Source organism: Podarcis gaigeae (genome assembly GCF_964106915.1).
Source record: "Podarcis gaigeae genome assembly, chromosome: 8".
In the NCBI taxonomy this organism is placed as follows: domain Eukaryota; kingdom Metazoa; phylum Chordata; class Lepidosauria; order Squamata; family Lacertidae; genus Podarcis; species Podarcis gaigeae.
In genome coordinates, this window is record NC_139684.1 from 21013982 (window position 1) to 21033267 (window position 19286).

The 19286-nt window shown below is 42.9% G+C and overlaps 1 protein-coding gene across 3 annotated transcripts in view; it reads right to left on the minus strand.

The window, feature by feature from the left end:
* CFAP74 (cilia and flagella associated protein 74) overlaps positions 1 to 16948 on the minus strand; it is an 83429-nt gene extending 66481 nt beyond the window's left edge. The window contains exons 1-6 of one of the 3 annotated variants that reach the window (XM_083752381.1): positions 16799 to 16948; positions 13509 to 13672; positions 11311 to 11419; positions 10200 to 10355; positions 6154 to 6252; positions 157 to 261 (exon numbers count right to left, since the gene is read on the minus strand). In XM_083752381.1, coding sequence (XP_083608507.1) covers positions 157 to 261; positions 6154 to 6252; positions 10200 to 10355; positions 11311 to 11419; positions 13509 to 13629 — 590 coding nt within the window. In that variant the 5' untranslated portion in view covers positions 13630 to 13672; positions 16799 to 16948. Of the gene's footprint in view, positions 1 to 156; positions 262 to 6153; positions 6253 to 10199; positions 10356 to 11310; positions 11420 to 13508; positions 13673 to 16639; positions 16762 to 16798 lie in introns of those variants that run through there. The other 2 variants (XM_083752380.1, XM_083752383.1) reach the window with 2 other exon arrangements.
* Between the last annotated feature and the right edge of the window lie 2338 nt (positions 16949 to 19286).

Genomic DNA, 19286 nt, shown 5'->3' on the forward strand with positions numbered 1-19286 from the left:
CCAAGCATTAGGCCTTAACACATTTGCATACTTATTGATTAATTCCTCGACTTTAAGTAGGTTTTTCTGGACTCAGGGCTAAATTGCTAGGTTGCATTAATAGAAAACCATAATGATCAATCCTGCCTCTGTCTCTTTTGTGCTCTTTAAACTTACAGGCTTTCGTTCAGCATTGCAGTAATTTTTGACTCAAGGTCCTTTTCATTTCCCAGTTCAACACACACACGTCGGTGCATTGCCCGTAGGCGGAACACGGCGGCACTATTACATTAAAGGGGAAAAGAGAGAGAAAGAGAAAAGGCGAAAAATGGAAATAATGAATGTTAAAACCTGGCACATAAAAAAGAGAAACAATTATGGTGCCTTGAGGGGTAAAGGCTTATGTTTTCAGAATTCTGCCAGTTTATATTAACAGAATGTCTTTCAATTACGTCCCTAAAGTGTCCATTCCCCGTTCAATCTCCTTAAAAACATCTACACAATTTGAATGACAATAACCATGGACAGCATTTCTGTAGACCTTACAGTCCATTTTAAACTGGTTTGCGAGTAAAAAAGAAAAAGGAACAGAAAATATATTACAACATTTTGTAACTAATATATTTTAAAACACAGGAGATTGGTTTATCAGGTGTGAACAAGGCCAGGGGCATCTTACCCATAGACGTTAGTGGCGTGGGGTGCCAGGGCGCCAGATTTTGGAGGGCGCCACAGGCTGAGTGTCCGGGAAGGAGAGTCAGGGCGTGCTCCCTTCCCCACTCTGGGGCAGCCATTCCTCTCCTCTCAGGCGCCCATTGGAGCATGCTGCGTCCAGCTCAGGGAAGCCCCTTTTTGTCCCCTCCTGCTGGGGCTGCCTGGGTGCCTGGTAGGTGCAATCGGAGGTCGAGGTGGGGCGGGGCAGGCGTGTCTCTCCCACCCCTCTCTGGCTGCATCTCTGCCTGCCGCATCCCTGCTGAGTCTGTGAGCGGAGCAGGGAAGCACCCTGTGAAATCTCAGCACCAAGCAAGGATGGGACAGCCAGTGAGCCACCTGATCTGCTTGCTGGCCCTCCTGTCGCGCGGACCTCCCCGGACGGGGTCAGGTAAGGGGCACCAGGCGCTTAGAGGGAGGCTTCGCAGGAGGGTGTGGGAGGCCATCTGGGCTGTGATCAGCCCCCCTTTAAAAAAGTTGACAACACTGAGAAACGGGGGACGGGGGGGCGCCAGAGAGATATTTGCACCAGGGTGCCGGATATGTTTAAGATGGCCCTGAACAAGGCCACATTAACTGTCCAGGACTCGCACCAGTAGCAGACATCACTGGGCACCTGCAGATGGCCCTGTTTCCCTGCTAATTTCCCCTGCTCCCGATGTTCTTCCTTCTTGCTACTTCTGCCTTTCATCTGCCTTCTCTGAGTAAGCCGGCAGAAAGAGGAGCAAGGGAGAATGGTTACATCTGCCTGCCTCGTCCGCATCCTCTGAAAAATTGTGCCAGCCAGGTCTACAAGGAGACTCGAGCTGTTGGTTGGAGGAGTCACTTACAGGCCATCCCAGCTGGGTGTTTGCCATTGCAGCCCATGATTCCCCTCACGTGGGATGTCAGGCGATGCTGAAGGACCAATTGGGCATGGTGGAGAAATTTAAGCACATAGATCTACTGACTTCACTCCAGCTAGCCGACTCATCACTGGGGATGAGTCACATACTCCTCCCCGTGTACCTGCAAACTTCTAGTTTACAGTCTAGCTAAGAATGGCTTTAAAAGAGGAATAAACAAATTCATGGAGGTCAAGACTACCAATTGCTTTTAGCCACAATAGCTATGTTCTTTTTTTTTATATAAGATATTTATTAAAGATTTTCTTAATACAATAATAAAAAAACAAAGAAAATAACATATAACTTTACAATAACCATATTTTCTTCACTTCTTTGGACTTCCTCGCATCTCTCGTTCCTGCGTTCCAGGTTTAACTTTACCCAGCAATTTATCACCTTGTTTCAATTCTTATATTATAATTTTCCAATATTGTGTCCCTAATTTTAGATAATATTACCCAAACCTTAAAAGCTTAATTTTAACATAATATTTATCCAAAATTTATCTTTTCTTATATTTTCATCTTGATATTCCTTTTAACTAACTTAATGGTGCCATATTGTTAATAATCTTACATCTTTCTTAACACTCATACAATTTACAATATTTTTGTAAATAGTCCTTAAATTTCTTCCAGTCCTCCTCCACAGCCTCTTCTCCCAGATCTCGGATTCTGCCAGTCATTTCTGCTAGTTCCATATAGTCTATCAGTTGCATCTGCCATTCTTCCAGTGTGGGCAAATCTTGGGTTTTCCAGTGCTTGGCGACAAGTATTCTTGCTGCTGTTGTTGCATACATAAAAAATGTTCGGTCCTTCTTTAACACCCTCTGGCCAACGATGCCTAAAAGAAAGGCCTCTGGTTTCTTAGGGAAGGTATACTTAAATACCTTTTTCAACTCGTTATATATCATTTCCCAGAAAGCCTTAACTCTAGGGCAGGTCCACCAGAGGTGAAAGAACGTTCCTTCAGTTTCTTTACATTTCCAACATTTATTATCAGACAAATGGTATATTTTTGCAAGCTTGACTGGGGTCATGTACCACCTATATAGCATTTTCATAATATTTTCTTTAAAGGCATTACATGCCGTGAATTTCAAACCGGTGGTCCATAACCTTTCCCAGTCAGCAAACATGATATTATACCCAATGTCCTGTGCCCATTTTATCATAGCCGATTTGACCGTTTCATCTTGTGTATTCCATTTTAGCAGCAAATTATACAGACTTGAAAGTACCTTAGTCTTAGGTTCTAACAATTCCGTTTCCAACTTTGATTTTTCCACCTGGAATCCTATCTGTCCTGACACTATCTTTTTATCCAACTTGAAAACCTCTTTGATCTGAGCATAGTGTAACCAATCTCGCACTTTATCTTTTAGTTTCTCCAAACTCTGCAACCTCCAATTATCTCCATCTTTTTCTATTATTTCCCAATATTTCGGCCATTTGGTCTCCATATTGAGTCTTTTCCGGGCCTTAGCTTCCATTGGTGATAGCCACCTTGGGGTCTTATTTTCCAATAAGTCTTTATATTTTGTCCAGACATTGAACACTGCTTTCCTGACAATATGGTTCTTGTGGTGCCCGCCGAGTCCCACGGCCACAGGCTTTCGCTGCCTGTGGTTTTCCGATGTGGGTCTCCGCTTCGCCGTAGCGGACGACCCGTTTCTGCGGAGCTCCCCCTTCCCAGTTAGAAGAGGGCAGCCATTGTCGTTCGCGCCACCTCCGGAAGTCCACAATAGCTATGTTCTGTCTCCACCATGGGTAGGCAAACTAAGGCCCAGGGGCCAGATCCGGCTCAATCACCTTCTAAATCCGGCCCACGGAAGGTCCTGGAATCAGCGTGTTTTTACATGAGTAGAATGTGTGCTTTTATTTAAAATGCATGTCTGGGTTATTTGAGGGGAATAGGAATTCCTTCATATTTCCCCCCCCAAAATATAGTCTGGGCCCCCACAAGGTCTGAGGGACAGTGGACCGACCCCCTACTGAAAAAGTTTGCTGACCCCTGGTCTCCACAATTGGAGGTAGTGTGCCTTTGAATGCCTGTTGCTGGAAAGTGAAAGTGGAGAGAGTACACTTGGGTCATTCTTGAACACCTAGTTTCTTAAACAAGTACCACAGATCAGAAAGTATCAGTGTGTGAAGAACTGAGATCAACTAGAAAGAATTGACAAGTATGAGCCTAACAACAAGCAAGTCAGCCTTTTGTGCTTTGGCTAGCATTGAAATAACCATTTGGAAAATCTGATTTGATGTCTGTTTTTATGATGAAGCATCCTCCAAATTTGCATTTTTTTCTGAGCTGAAAACATTTGCAGAGATCACTACAATGTGTGGACTACTCTAGTTATCGGGCATCTGTACTAACTCTACAGCATAGATAGGAGCCTGTTATCCCTAATGAATGGGGCTGATGGGAGTTGGAGTCCATCAACATCTGGAGAGCCACAGGTTCCTCCAATCCCTGCTCTGTATCAACTTTTTAGAATCCTTAACTGTAGAATTTAGTAGATGGACAGAACATGAAGTCAAGTGCAGTTCATAATTTTAACAGAGGAAGAGTGTCATCAAAAGGTTAAGGAGAACAAAACAAACAAGGACTTCACATAACCACGCTGCTGTTTAGAATAGGAGGGGGAGCCATAAGTTTCAAGAAATAATTGGAATTCCTTCAGGATTATACTATTCTATCTCAGAACAAAATTATGATCATAACTTTGCATTTGGTTAATGAATCAGAAGCCCATCCTGCTGCTAAACACATTTGTGTGCCTTATTATTGCTTTCTCCTCAGTGAACAAAGCCATTAGAAATTACTATCAAATTTAAATTAGTCCCATGAGCAAAGGGTTGGTAGCAGTACAGTGCCATCTTGCCCTATTCTCCTTAACAATCTGATATAATGATGGTATGAAACCATGAAAAGGGAACATTTTGCTTGATTTCATTTCACCTTTGTACCTAGTGGTTGTCTTTAATGCACAGTAGACCAACTGAAGTTATTGAGCAGGACTAACTTCATTCCACTGACTTCAATAGGTCTACTCTGAGTGGAACTACAACCCAAAACTCTCTAAAATAAGGTCTTACAAACTTTTATGTATTTCACCTAGCTTGCCCCTAACAATAATAAGATTTGCATAGCACTTCTAGTGTTCCGAGAGCTTCAAATACGTTATCTAGTGGCAGTTCTGACAGCAACTCTGCAAGGCAGGGATGGGAAACCTGTGATCATCCAAATGCTGTTGGACTACAATACCCATCGTCCTAACCACTGGCCACACAGGCTGGGGCTGAGGGGACTTTGGGTCTAACATGCTCCCCAATTCTGCTGTAAGGTTAAGCCAGTTCTATTTTGCAGATGGGGGGACTGAGGGAGCCTTGCTTAAAGCCCTCAAGTAAGTTCAGGGCAGAAAAAGTTCTGCAGATCCAGAATAAAACTGGAGACCTCCTAATTTATTGCTGAAGTGTCATATACACCATACATTTAAGTCACATTAAAAACCCAGCCCACAGACACACACACAAGGGAAGGGCTATTGGTTTGTTTCTATTATGCATTTTGGGTTCTCATTTTGTATTTTTATTTTGTGAACCACCCTGTAATCTTCAGATGAAAGGAGGTCTACAACAACAAGGAATCATGGGAGCTGTACTTTTATCCCTCACACAGCTACAATTCCCAGCATCCTTAACAAACTACATTTTCCAGGATTCTTTGGTGGAAGCGAAGTGCTTTAAATGTATGTGTATGTGCAGCCTTACCCTCTATGCCAGGCTTCCTCAAACTCAGCCCTCCAGATGTTTTTAGCCTACAATTCCCATGATCCCTAGCCAGCAGGACCAGTGGTCAGCGATGATGGGAATTGTAGTCTCAAAACAACTGGAGGGCCGTTTGAGGAAGCCTGCTCTATGCTATATCAATTCATGAGAAACGAAGCATTTACATTATGAGGAGACAGAAGGCTTAAATTGAGCGTGATTCCCCTGTGCATCCCCCCTCCCACAATCACCTCGTCCTGTGTGATAAGATCAAATGATCTTTGATCATTTTCTTTCTTCACTGCATGGTTCAGCCACAAAGAAAGTTCAGTAATCTGCTATTAGGAGCCTTGCGTGTGTGAACAATTGCCTGACTGTAATCTTACCTCCTCCTTGAATGTGGAGAAGAAAAAGATCAAGCATTTCCAAAGCTGCAACATGCACCTAACTCTGCTGAGTAGTAGGCACCCACTGGGTATGAACAGTGTGTGACATACAGGGAGATGGCATCAGCAAGGAGGAGGCAAAGTGCTCCATCTGCTTCCCAGCACACAACAAAAGGTTAATGTTTCCTACCGCACACTGTGGTCCTCAGAGATAACTGCATTTGTGTTTATCTAACATTTTAATCACTGACTCATTAAGAACCATTCAACAAAGAGAATCAGGAGAGATGGCGGATGGGGACTTTCAAACACTTCCAGCAACAGCAAGAGGCCAGAGAGAGTAATCAAAGTTCAGAATGAGCCATGTGAATAAATACTGAAAAGGGTAGCAATCTATGACATGCAGGTACAGCTACGTACCTGTTCCCAGCCTCCTTCTCTCTCTCAATTTCGCTCTCTACAACCCTTTGTTGGTTTGTTAGGCTGTCGATATGGGAATGACAGGCATCCAGTTCCTCCCTGAAAATAAGCAGGCACAAATCACTGGGGGCAGGGAGGGGGGTCTTCCTAAATCTCAGGCCCTTCTCTTTCTTTGACATTTCTGGCAACTAAGTTGCAGATTTCAGCACAGAATTAAGAGTCAAAAATCCATCATTAATACAAATTAATGATTATAAATACTGTATATTTTAATACTGTAATAAAAAACAAACAAACCAAGAATACCAGGTTATATCCAATGTTAGCCCTACTCAAAGTGGACCCACTGAAATTAATTGACTAACTTCAATCTATTAATTTTAATGGGTGTACTTCAAATAGGACTTAGTTGTTTACAACTGATGTTCATCAATTCCAGTGGCTCTGCTCTGAGTAAGCAGATAGCGATACTTAGGGTAGTGTTCAACTTATTCTGAGTAGAACTTCAGGAATTAATGAAGATGACTAAAGGCTTATCCATACTTCCTCTTGTCCCGCTGCTTTCACCTGGGGAAAACCACTCTTCAGTACTCAATCAGAGCAAATGGCATTCATGTTTTCTCTGAACTGAAATTTGCTCCAATTTAGCAACAAAGAGCAGGTTTTCCCTGGGAAAGGAATGGGGCGGGGGGGGGGGGAAACCACTCAGGCCAGTGCCTAGAAAGTGTGGGTCAAGTGGAAAATCACTTGGTCATTTGCTTTCTAGGCACAGAACTAACAGAAGTGTGGACAAGCCCTAAGTTAGGTCCAGTAATTTCAGTGGGTCTGCTATGAGTAAAATTTAGCTAATACCATCCTTCGTATTCATTTTTTTACAAAAAGAATTTCTAAACCACTTTTCATTTATAAATAAATCCTGAAGCAGTATATAAAAATAATATAGTCACAAAAATAATAATAAAACATTAATTTATGTTTATGGGCTTCTTTGATAGGATGATCAGGATATAAACTGAATAAATAAACAAAACAAATATATAAATAAATAACAACAACAACAGTGAAACAGTAAAAACATCACAATTACAGAAGCAGGTTCATCAAAAGCTAGCATCAATGGTTGAGAAATTTATATGTATTTATTTAAAATCAATGATAAAGATGTTGAGGGTTGGGGAGGTGGGTGCTTGCTTAGGGCAGCTGAGTGAGTTCATGGGAAGGGAGAGATTTGAACTGAGTTTGTAGCCAAGAGCTTACCTGTGCCCTTAACCACATAAAATGTCATAAATTTCTGAAGAGGGAGACAGAAGCAATTTGTTAGGGCTCTAGCATGAGGGGTAGGGAGGCACAAACCCTTCTGGACAGTGTGCAATTTGCACTGCAAAACAACCTCTAATTCAAGGGGAGCTCTTTCCCCCAGCCCTCCATGCAAATTGCAGGTTTGTGTCCATGAGGGGCAGGCGACAGGATTATCAGAGAATTCTGATGAAAACAAAAAAAAATGAGGTGGAAATTGCTGCAATTCACATGTTTACAGTCATGCGATTCACATGTTTGTTCACACCCTTCTTGATTTTTTAAGTCCTCAAATGATCCATAATCAATGACTATTTTTAAAAACGTTGTTTTGACGTTTCCTTTACATTGAAATGAATGTAAGTTACGTAAATAGCTATATAATCTATGTTAAACAGTGAACAGTGAGACAAGTCTTGAAATATTTGGCAGAAAGTGGGACTTCCGGGTTGGCGCCATCGCCGAATGGCGGACTGCCTCCGAGCTCCAGAGGGAGCCTGCTCGGTAGGGGCTGGGTCCCGCCGCGCCGGCGACGCGGGGACCCTCAAAAACCATGGGCGCAGATGCCCATGGACCTGGTGACTCGGCAGGCACCGTTTGCGCCCCCGACCTGCGAAAGAGCCTTTTTAAAGGCTACGGAGCGGGGGATGGGGGGTGGCGTGGTGCTATGAGTCCTCCGCTTCCCCTGCCAAGCGAAGCCACATGCCATTCGACGGAGAGCGCTGACTTCTTCCATTGAAAATTTGGACTAAAAACAACAACCCGTGAGTAATTGGGAAATTGGATCTAAAAGGAACTAATTTTTTTAAAATTCAGAATGAGCGGGGGAGATGCAAAGAGGAAGTCTGTCTCCCCCCTGTTGTAGAGGATTTAAAGCAAGGACCTGACAACTAAGATCGAGAGAAGGGTCTGTTTTTTATTGATAAAAGTTATTAATTTCACGATGGAAAATTACAAGATTGTGCTGGAGGAGAAAAGTGGATTGTTTGAGCTAAAGTGTAACCCCCCCCCGGGAACCGGGAGAGATCCGTGAGAGAGCCTGGTGAGGAGATATAAAGATTTTGACAGCTGTCAAAGCAGCTGTCAAAGTTGGAGAATAAAAAGAGAATTTAGTTATTAGGACTTTGTCGGTTAGATTCGTTACAATGTGGATATAAATTGCTGAAAACAAGGGACAATAAGTTAGTCTGACTTTTGGGTGCGATCTGGAAGGAAACAAAGTTACCATAATCCCTCTAGAGGGGACTTTGGGATACTATAAGAATTGTTGCAAGTGGAAAAATACTCATGGATCTGAATAGGACTTTTTATCTCCTGGGAAAGCTGCAAAAATGAAACATTATTTTGTCTACAGAGGTCTCTACACTAAAGGAGACAATAGATATATCTATTGAAGAACGGAAGGGACATGACGTAAGTTTTTGTTCCTGAACAAATAAAGCCTCTGTAGAGGAACTAGAAGATTTTGGAATTAGAATGTTTTTGCAGCGGAACAGGAAAAGAAACCTGAGGAAAGTGAGGAAAGAGAACAACAAGAAGTGGACAGAGCTGGAAGTGGGAGCATTTGGGACATTCAGATTTAAAAGGATTAAGAAACAAAATTTGAGTTTTATTCGTAAATATAGAGATCTGGATGAAAGAAAAAATGGACCTTCTTGAGATAGAGTTTTTCCAAAGACTGGGTGTTTGAAACTAAAGATTACCAAAAGACGGCAAAGACTACCAAAAATATGGCAAAGTGGAGCTGACCGAGATCTGGACATGGTGGGGAGTCTCCAGGTTGACAACAGACAGATTGATGGACATTGGGGATCGAAACCGGGAAAGGGGGGAGAGAAATTCGGAATCCAAAGGGTGTAAAATTATATTATGTTCTTTATTTTCTTATTTCATTTTGTTCTGTGTATTAAAGAGGGGAATTCGTGGAAGGGAACAGGGATCGATCTTAGAGGAAAAAATATTTTTAAGTTGAAGGATGGTGGAATATAAAGGGAAAATGGTTATATAAGATGAATTAAACGGAATTTTGGGTCAATGATAACAATGATAGTAAGCTTAAAATTTAGGGTAAAAACTTGTGGAATTAATTTGATGGAAATGAAATACAAGAGGGGGTGGGGTGGGGAAGTCCTGGAAAGATGTCAATGAAAGTAAGGCTGAAATGTAAATGTCTTTTTAAATTTTTTTCTTTTTTTTTTTTCTTTCTTTCTTTTTTCTTTTTTTCTTTTATATTTTTGATTTTTCTGGAAACTTCAATAAATATTTTTTAAAAAAGAAATATTTGGCAGAAAGTGAACTGCAGTGAAACAGAAACAGCACTGGTTATGATGAATACAGATCAGAGCAGAAATTACTGCCTTTTTATGCCCATAGGAGAAGCATTAAAGACCCCTTACCCACCATGCTAGGATCCCAGAATGCTAGCAATCTGCATATAAAGCACACCCCTGCACTTACGGGCACTGACACATAGCTAACTATTGCCTAGCTCAGCTCTCAGTTGCTTGACACTATATTATGCTACTCAGTTCCTCCCCTGCCTGCTTACTCCTACTTCCAGGAACCCAAGGGGATTTTAAGCAAGAGCATTTTCTTTAAAATAATGGCAGCAGACAGACCCTTTCAGCAGAATGAGAAATCAAGTCTTTAAGCACAGTCTAAACCCTAAAAACAACTTTTACTCCATACATTGTGGAAACAGCGGAAAATGCTTATGTGTGTGTAGTGGGGAGGGTGGATGGAGAACTGACCTGGTTTTCCTAATAATCATCTCCTTTTCCTTGGCTAGATTGTCAAGTTGGTTCAGGTTCCTGCGCAAGTTGAGAACACGAACTCTGTCTGCATAGTTCATTGTTTTTTTTATTCTCTGTGTCTTCGGTTGTTCTGAGCCTTCCCTGCTTGGTTGGCTGGGCGTGGGGAGAGAATAGATTTCTATTTCCATAGATCTTAAGATCAAAAAGCCATAAAAAAACCAGAAGCCTTATAGGCCTTATAAATTTACTTGGTTTACTAATATATTTAATTAACATCTTAGAATTATTTCTATTCCACCTCTTTGCCCCTACAAGGTGTCAAAGATGGAGACAAGCAACAAGAAGAAAGTTGTGTTTCTGCTTTTCTTGAGGGCTTTCTGTCTGGTATAGTGTCACCCAGCACTGAAGACAGGGATGCTGCATGAAATCAGGTTGAGGATTTCCTGTGCCCCCCAGGGTGGGGGCTGATGGCATCCCTCCCTGTATCTCCATCTGGCCCTCAGCATTCTGCCCAAGTCACAAGTCACTCCCCTCAGTGGCTCTGATTTATTTACCTGTCTGGAACATAAGTGTGAAAATACTTACTGGAGAATGGGAGAGTGGTGTGTGTCTATCTGCACCCAACATCTCTCACACCCACCACTGGCATGTGGCCTATGGAAGGTTGCCCATGAGGAAATGTAGCCCTTTGGCGAGAAAAAAATCCCTACTCCCACTGTAGAGCTGTTGGATTAGAACTTCCAACATGCTGGTGCTCATGGGGGTTGGAGTTCAACCAGATCTGGAGGGTCAGTGGTTCCCCATTCCTTGAAGAGACCTTCATCTAATCAAGGGAAACAAGATGCTGCCTTATATCAAGTCAAACCAATGGTGCATCTAGCTGCGTACTGTCCACCCTGACTGGCAGTGGCTTTCCAGGGTTTCAGGCAGGGAGCATCTTCTGTTCTACCTGGAGATACCAGGGATTGAACCAGGGACCTTCTGCATGCAAAGCAGATGTTCCACCACTGAGCTATGGCCGTTCCCCAAGCAAGAACATTATGTTATTAAGGGTACTCTCTCTGAATTCTGAAGTGAAAAGAGTATCTTCTCATGCCAAAGCACTCACCCAACAGAAACCAAATCCTCTCCTTTCTCTCCTTCCTCTTCACCTCCTTCCAAAGCATCGTTACTGTCTGTGCGGGCCTCCTCCTCATAATCATCTTCAAGTTCAGGTCCTGATGGAAAGGAAGGAAACTTTTGCTCTTTGCGACTTCGATACCCTTCCTTGACAAGTCGACACAAGACAAGAGGCCGCACAGATGACAAGCTAAAAGCTTTACTACTGTGTATAATGGGGGGGGGGATCTTGTCACAAAATATATACAAAGACAATTTTACACTCAGGGACTTAACGCAGGCAAATGCACTCCACCTTGGCGACAGAGCTGTCACAAGCCATCTTTCCTAAGTGCTGCACAAAGGAACTCTGTAATAGCCAAATGGGAAAATGGAATTTACAGTTCAATGACAGGCTGTAGCAGACAGCAGAGGAAAACGCATTTGTTTGAGCATTCTGTTCATACGTCTCCACCATTTCCATAAGCTTCACATCTATGCTCTGTTGCTATCAGGAGAGGCAATGAAGGTCCTGAGTCAGTGCCTGGAGGTGGTAATGGACGGGGTTGCTACCCTGGGCTCCTTTCAGGAGGAATGGCAGGAAATAAATTGAACCCATAAATATGGACCCATAAATTGAAGCTGAATCCAAACAAAGTGAAGCTTCTGTGCTCCCCAGGTCCAGGATTGGTTGGGACAGACTGTTCTGGACAGGGTGGTAGCACACCTTGAAGGACATGAGGACATAAGAGACTGCTGGATTAGGCCAATAACCCATGTAGTCCAACATCCTGCTCTCACAATGGCCAACTAGATGCCTGTAGGAAAACCACAAGAACACAAGAGGACACTCCCCTCTTGCAGTTTCCAGCAACTGGTATTCAGAAGCATTGCTGCCTGGTAGGTAGTTTGGGAGTACACTGTCACTTGAACCCCAGGTGTTTATGCCCAGTGTCAGATGATGTATTAACTAGAGCCTTTTCTGCACAGGGATAGCTGGCTACAGTTTAGTAACCACCAGGAAAGACTACTGTAACACACTTTATGTGGGGCTGACCTTGAAGGAAATACAGAATTTGCACCTAGTGCAGAATGCAGCAGCCCAGGTGGGGAAAGTCACATATAATCTCTATTTTCAGACAGCTGCAACATTGCCTCTCTGATGGGGATAATTTGTTTTTAAGATTCAGCAACTGTTGGGACAACTTCAATGCTACCATTCAGAACTCCATGCATGCTGTTGAGCCTGTATGATGACCCAGAGTATAGCTCATAGACAGAGTAGAAGGTTTGCTCTTATGAGGACACTGATGTCTCTAAGGTAAGGGCAGACCACCACTTTGTTATCTATCAACCATTCCCTGATGTTCCTCTTCCTCAGCTCATTGCCTATGTGTTTCATGCTTCCTTCAGCTGCTTTGCTTGTGGGCTTCATGATACTTGGCTTCCTCACCACTCTGTGCCACAAAGCTAATCCTGCCCCTATGACCTGTGTGCATTTTTAATTAGCAATGTGCTAAAGCTTTTGTTTATTTAAATACAAAAAGGGGAGCTATGGGAAGAGCATGAAAAACACACTTTTCTCTAGCATTTGCCTTTTTTTTTTCCTAGGCTTCTTCTTTCCCAAGTGATCCTGACTAATCAGGGATCATATAAGGAATCTGCCAATGCCACAGCATCACACCCGTGGTTTAAATTAGCAAGGGGTGAGGAAATTTCCTCACTGCCAAGGCAACTGAGCTGTGCAATCCTGGGTTTCTTGGCACCAGAAACACAATTTGTCCCTATTTTCCAGAAAAGTGAGTATAGACACCCCCTGATTTGCTTGGGGGTTGCTTTCCAGGTCATCACATGCAACAGCAGACCATGCAAAAGCCTGCTCTGACCCCATTCTGTCCTCTTTTCCAGCCATTTCCGGGTCACTGCAATGCACATGCACAGACATGGTGAAAATTGTACTTCTAAGGAGACACAATTTTTTTCTGAAACTCATTCCCACCCTCCCACTTCCAGCTCAACTCTAAATTCCTGACCAAACTGGCGGCTCCCTTCCCCCATTGAATCTAGACTTCAAGTATTCTTGCAGTGTCCTTCCCTGAGAAATTGGAATGTTCACAAATATTCCGTGTCCTCACACTCAGCTTGACCAATTGGTGCCAGAAGCCTCACAAGTACAGTAAAATATACATCGCCATTTTATATATGAACCTTTCCAGCTTTCCTCCTCTTGCACAAGTTGGCCAGATATCATCTCATCTTCTTCATTATCTTCGTTCTCTTCATTCTCTTCAGGCCTGAGGTCCACTTCTGAAATGCCAGTGGATTCCATGTCATTTATTTGATCCACCTTCTTTCTTTCAAACAGAGCTTATCTGCCAAAGAAAACAAGAAATGTTAGTGCGAAAATTGTTTTCAACCAAAACAAAGCATGTAATTTAAAACAAATAGTACTAAATAAATGTATTCCTGTTCTGCGGCCAAAAGACTATAGGTCCAATATTTAAAAAGATTATATCCAACTAAGTTACTCTAGGCCTAAGCTAGTCATACTATTTAATTCCGTGTGTCTACTCTGAGTGGGACGCAGGTGGCGCTGTGGGTTAAACCACAGAGCCTAGGACTTGCTGATCAGAAGGTCAGCGGTTCGAATCCCTGCGATGGGGTGAGCTCCCGTTGCTCGTTCCCAGCTCCTGCCAACCTAGCAGTTCGAAAGCACGTCATAGTGCAAGTAGATAAATAGGTACCGCTCCACCGGGAAGGTAAACGGCGTTTCCGTGCGCTGCTCTGGTTCGCCAGAAGTGGCTTAGTCATGCTGGCCACATGACCCAGAAGCTGTATGCCAGCTCCCTCAGCCAATAAAGTGAGATGAGCGTCGCAACCCCAGAGTTGGTCACGACTGGACCTAATGGTCAGGGGTCCCTTTACCTTTACCTACTCTGAGTACATAGGAAACTGAGATAGACCATTGGTCTATTTAGCTCTGATTGGCAGTGACTCTCTAGAGCTTTTGACAAGAGTTCTACCCCAGCCCTACTTGGAGACGCCTAAAAGGACATGGATGGCACTGTAGTCTAAAGCACTGAGCTGCTTGGGCTTGCTGATCGGAAGGTCAGCAGTTTGAATTCGTGCAATGGGGTGAATTCTCATTGCTCTATCCCAGCTTCTGCCAACCTAGCAGTTCAAAAGCATACCAGTGCAAGTAGATAAATAGGTACTGCTGCGGCCGAAAGGCAAACGGTGTTTCTGTATGCTCTAGCACTCGTTGTGGTCCTCTGTGCACCAGTAGCAGTTTAGTCCTGCTGACCACATGACCTGGAAAGCTGTCTGCGGACAAACACTGGCTCCCTCTGTCTGAAAATTGAAATGAACGCTACATCCCACAGACACCTTTGACTGGACTTAACCATCCAGGGATCCTTTACCTACCTACCTGTAGGTAGGTAAAGGTAAAGGTAGATGCAAAGGATTGAATCCAGGACCTTCTGCATGCAAGACAGATGCTTTACCAAGGAGCTATGGCCCTTCCTCTAATCATCCAATGGTAGGATTAGCATTGGATACAACCCTTGATGTTTTCCTTAGAAATTATATGAAAAGTGATTTTTTTTAAAAACAAAAACACAGCCAAAATTAATTTTGTTCTTAGCCCTGTATTTGACTGTAAGCTGAATCAATGCAGGTTTTATCTGGCAACTCTTGAGAAGAAGTCTGCTCCCTAATAAATTTAGAATAATTTTTAAAAATTCTGGTAAAAACTCTGTATAATGTATTATTATTATTATTATTATTATTATTATTATTATTGGACAAGTATGAGAACACCTGTCGCTTTTCAATGTGCTGAACATTTTGTACCATACGTCCTTTCTTCTTCGTTTTTATGCTCGTTATTTTTTGTATTGGCTTATGACTGAAGAAAAGAAATTAATCTGAATCAAAGCTTTTATTATGTAAAAATCATTATCTAAACCATCAGTCCATTATCTAAACCTGGAGTCAGTAGCTCATGAAAAGACATTCTTGGAAGCTTCACATTGAGTGTTTGTTCAAAGCATGAACTTCCCCTTCTTTCCACCAAACAGGTATATGTAAGTCACCTCCGGGCTGTATTTTGCAGGAGGGATTCACACGCATACCAAAAACATAAGGGTGTGCAAGTGGATTATAGCACCCTGTCACCCTAGCACAGAAAATCTTTCTTGGGCTTGATTTCAAAAACAGAGAAACTGAAGACCAGGGGTGGGAGGCTCAGTCAAGACTGGGACAATGGCCATCCCACCCACACCATTTTCCTGCTAAATGTCACCCCTCAAATCTGCCATTTCTTTATTTAAACAATTTTATACCCTGCTTTTCATAGCTGAAAAACTTCCCAGAACCATTTACAAAAAACAGTAGGAAGACAGCCCCTGGTTCATGGCTTACAGTCTAAAAGGCAGGACACACAAGGGAAAAGGGAGCATAGCGGAAAAATCAACTCAGACATGAGTACTTACAGATACCTTCAAATGTGCATTTGGAGCAAGATCACCACAAAAACAAGTACAGGAGATGAGGGGAAAGACCCACTCATCATATTGTGTGTACCCTTCACCCTAGAAATGTAATTTTCTTTTTTTCATAAAGAAAAAGATAATGAGGTAAACCTATAGCCTATTCCAGCCCAACTCTAGGAAAACAATAATTCTAGTACTGGTGGGCTTGATCTGGAAGCAAAGGCCAGCTGTTTTAACTAGACCCAGAGGCGAAACCTAGCACAAAAGCTGCCTACTCTTCTGGAGGTCCACAATCTTTGGGGTCTGCCATGTAATAAATAAAAACATAACAATGCTGTATATCAGAGGTTGATGCAAGAGTGTATACTTAAAAAAACGTTTTAGCATAGCCCGCCTTCCTATTAAAATGCTCAAAGCTGCTGAAATAAAACTGGGGTGCTTAAAAACAACCCAAGGTTGTAGCCAACTAAGTTTTATTCAGAGTAGACTCACTGAAATATGTGGGCTGTATCCAACACTATTCCTATTCAGAGTAGACACAGTGACATTAATGAGCATGGCCAACTTATGTCCAATACGAGCAATGAGTCTACTCTTGAGTAGGACTTTTTGTTCGATACAACCCGTCTCTAAGTTAGTTGTCGCCATTCATTTCAAGGGGTCTACTCTGAGCAGGACGAGCACCGGGTACAACCTTCCGACAGTTTTAATTGTGTACACCTGTAGCAGCTGCAGAATATCAACTTTCCTTCATCCCCTGTTGGATTTATCGCTGTTGAGTAAAATTGTTATCAGCGCGAGTGACTTAAGATTGACAGATAAGTGTAGCAAACCAATCTGTACTAATTTTGGACGTCTTTTACATCTAAAACAGCGCCGCAACGGAAACTCCCCCCCCCCTTCAATCTCTCCCCTTCCCGCTATTGGTATCGCCCAACCGCCTCGAGTTTTAAATGAACTTGCCCCAAAGGAAGGACGCAAAAGGGAACACAGTCGCCTTACCTCCGGAGCGCTTTCCACTCGTCAAGTTTGGGGTGGCTTCTAAGGCAACGGAGCAAACCAAGTTATTAAAAAGGGGGTGGGAGATCATAGTTTTGCTTTTATATTATTATTAAAAGGGGAGAAATATGGCGCTTTCCCGCACGTCCTCTAACAGAAAATACTTTTCTTTTTTTTGGCCATTGGTAAAGAACTGAGGCAAAGGTGGGTGGGCGTAGATGTCCCCCTGCCTCGAGTTGAGGGGATGGTACATCCCAACAGCGCCTAGGCTAGCTAGGTGAGCTCTGTCACCTTTTAAAGCTTGCGAAGAAGCTGTTGAGGGGACAGCAGGAGAAGTGGCGTCTGACCTAATGGTGCCCCCCGCCCCCCCACACTTCTGTTTTAAATCTTAAAAACCCAGAAGCCTAATTCTTTCCACTTCGCTTTCTAGACATCATGTTTCTTGGGAAAACACGAATTACAAACGTATACTCGCCGATGCCAAACGCGCGCGCGGACACACACACACACACTCATTACCTCAGCTGCCTCAATACTGGCAAAATGGGAACCGATCAAAACTGAACGATATGTAGCGCCCAGTGAAAACATTGATAGCATTACAATCAAGTCCAACAACTGAAACATCTTTTTAATAATAATAATAATAATAATAATAATAATAATAATAATAATGAATAACATTACAAGTTCAGGTCAAAGGAACAAGGATAGCTCAGTCAGCTGTAGAGCATGAGACTCCTAATCTCAGGGTCATGGGTCCAAGCCCTGCTGGCCAAAAAGATTCCAGCTTTCCAGGGGTTGGACTAGATGATTCTAGGGGGTACCCTGCAACTCTACAATTCTATGAATTGTATGAATGCTTGATTTTTCAGCGGGAGAACAGACTCCAATAGAGTCTCTCCTTCCTTGCAGGTTTTTAAGCATAGGTTGGATGGCCATCTGTCATGTAGGACCTTGTTGAGATTCCTGCATTGCAGGAGGGTTGGACTAGATTACTCTCAGTGTCCCTTCTCATGCTATGATTCTATAAACACTGGTGCCACCCGTGGGGAAAAAGTCCCACTATGTGTTCCCACCAGCCACCAGGTTGTGGCAAAACTAACTGGACTCCATTAGTGTCCTTACTGGGCAGTGAAGAGAAATCCTTTTTTACCAGTAACCTGGTCCAGAGTTAGGCTGTGAGGGTGTGACTGGCCCGAGGACATCTACTGAGATTCTTCATGAGGATTTGAACTTGGTTCTCCCAGATTGATTAATTAATTAATTGGTTAATTAACAGCTACACTAGTGATGGAAACCATTTTTTTGCCCAAGGACCACATTCTCTGCTGGGCCACAACTGCAGTGGACAGGGGACCGAGCAACAACAATGATTTTTTACCTCGTGTAGTAGGGTAGTTTCTACACACACCTTTCTGTACAAGGAAGCATGATCAGACATATTCTAGTCAAGCAAAGACACTCAAGTGGATTGTAGAGCAGGGCCAGTTCGGGGCGTAGCCTATAGAGAGTCCTGAAGGCCAGTTAGTGAGATCTGAAGGGTCACATTTGGACCCTAGGCCTGCAAGATGACAGCTATTCACCAACACTAGCAGTCAGTACCAGGCTGCTTGCAAGATCAGAACCATAACTTCGAATTGCACCCAAAGACAAACTGGAAGCCAGTGGAGATATTTTAAACCTGGCAAAATATGTTCAATGTGGCAGGTCCCTTCCAAATCACCACTTAATCTCCGGGTACGTTTTCCTGAACTAAACTGACACTGCTCAGTGATCGAGTTTGCCAACTGGCTGTGAATAAAAAACAGTCTGCCAGCTGACAGGAAAAACAATTGATTTCAAAAATAATCAGCTAAATCCTTATTTAGAGTTCTCCAGTTTTCCTGTATATACATATCTCCAAGCCAGCCCTTTCTGGCTCCTTTTCTCTCTGTTCTTTTTTAAGAACTGGCAGATAGAACATAAATTCTTATAAAATGAAATCTCCTGCTACATCTGACAACTTCTCTGTTACCATTTTTAATTTGTATTTCATCTTCCCACTGCCCTCCCCCATAAAGGCTACTGTTGTAGAAATAGCATGTATAGCTATTTTCCCTCTTTCCTATACTGAGCTATAGGTTGCATCCAGCTAAGGCCCCATTGCACTATATGTTGAAAGCAGTGCCATACCACTTTAAACAGTCAACAGCTTCTCCCTGGGAACTGTAGTTTGTTAAGGATGCTGAGAGTTGTTAGAAGACCTCAGTTCCCCTCACAGAGCTACAATGAGCCAGTGTGGTATAGTGCTTAGTGTCAGACTAGGACAGGGGAAGCCAGGATTCAAATCCTGACTTAGCCATGAAGCTCACTGGATGACCTTGGGCCAGTCACAGCCTCTCTATCCTAACTCACAGGGGATTATGATGAAGAGGGGGGAGAAAACATGCAACCATTGAGCATCTTTGGGAAAAGGTGGGCTATAAATGCAATAAACATAAACATAAAA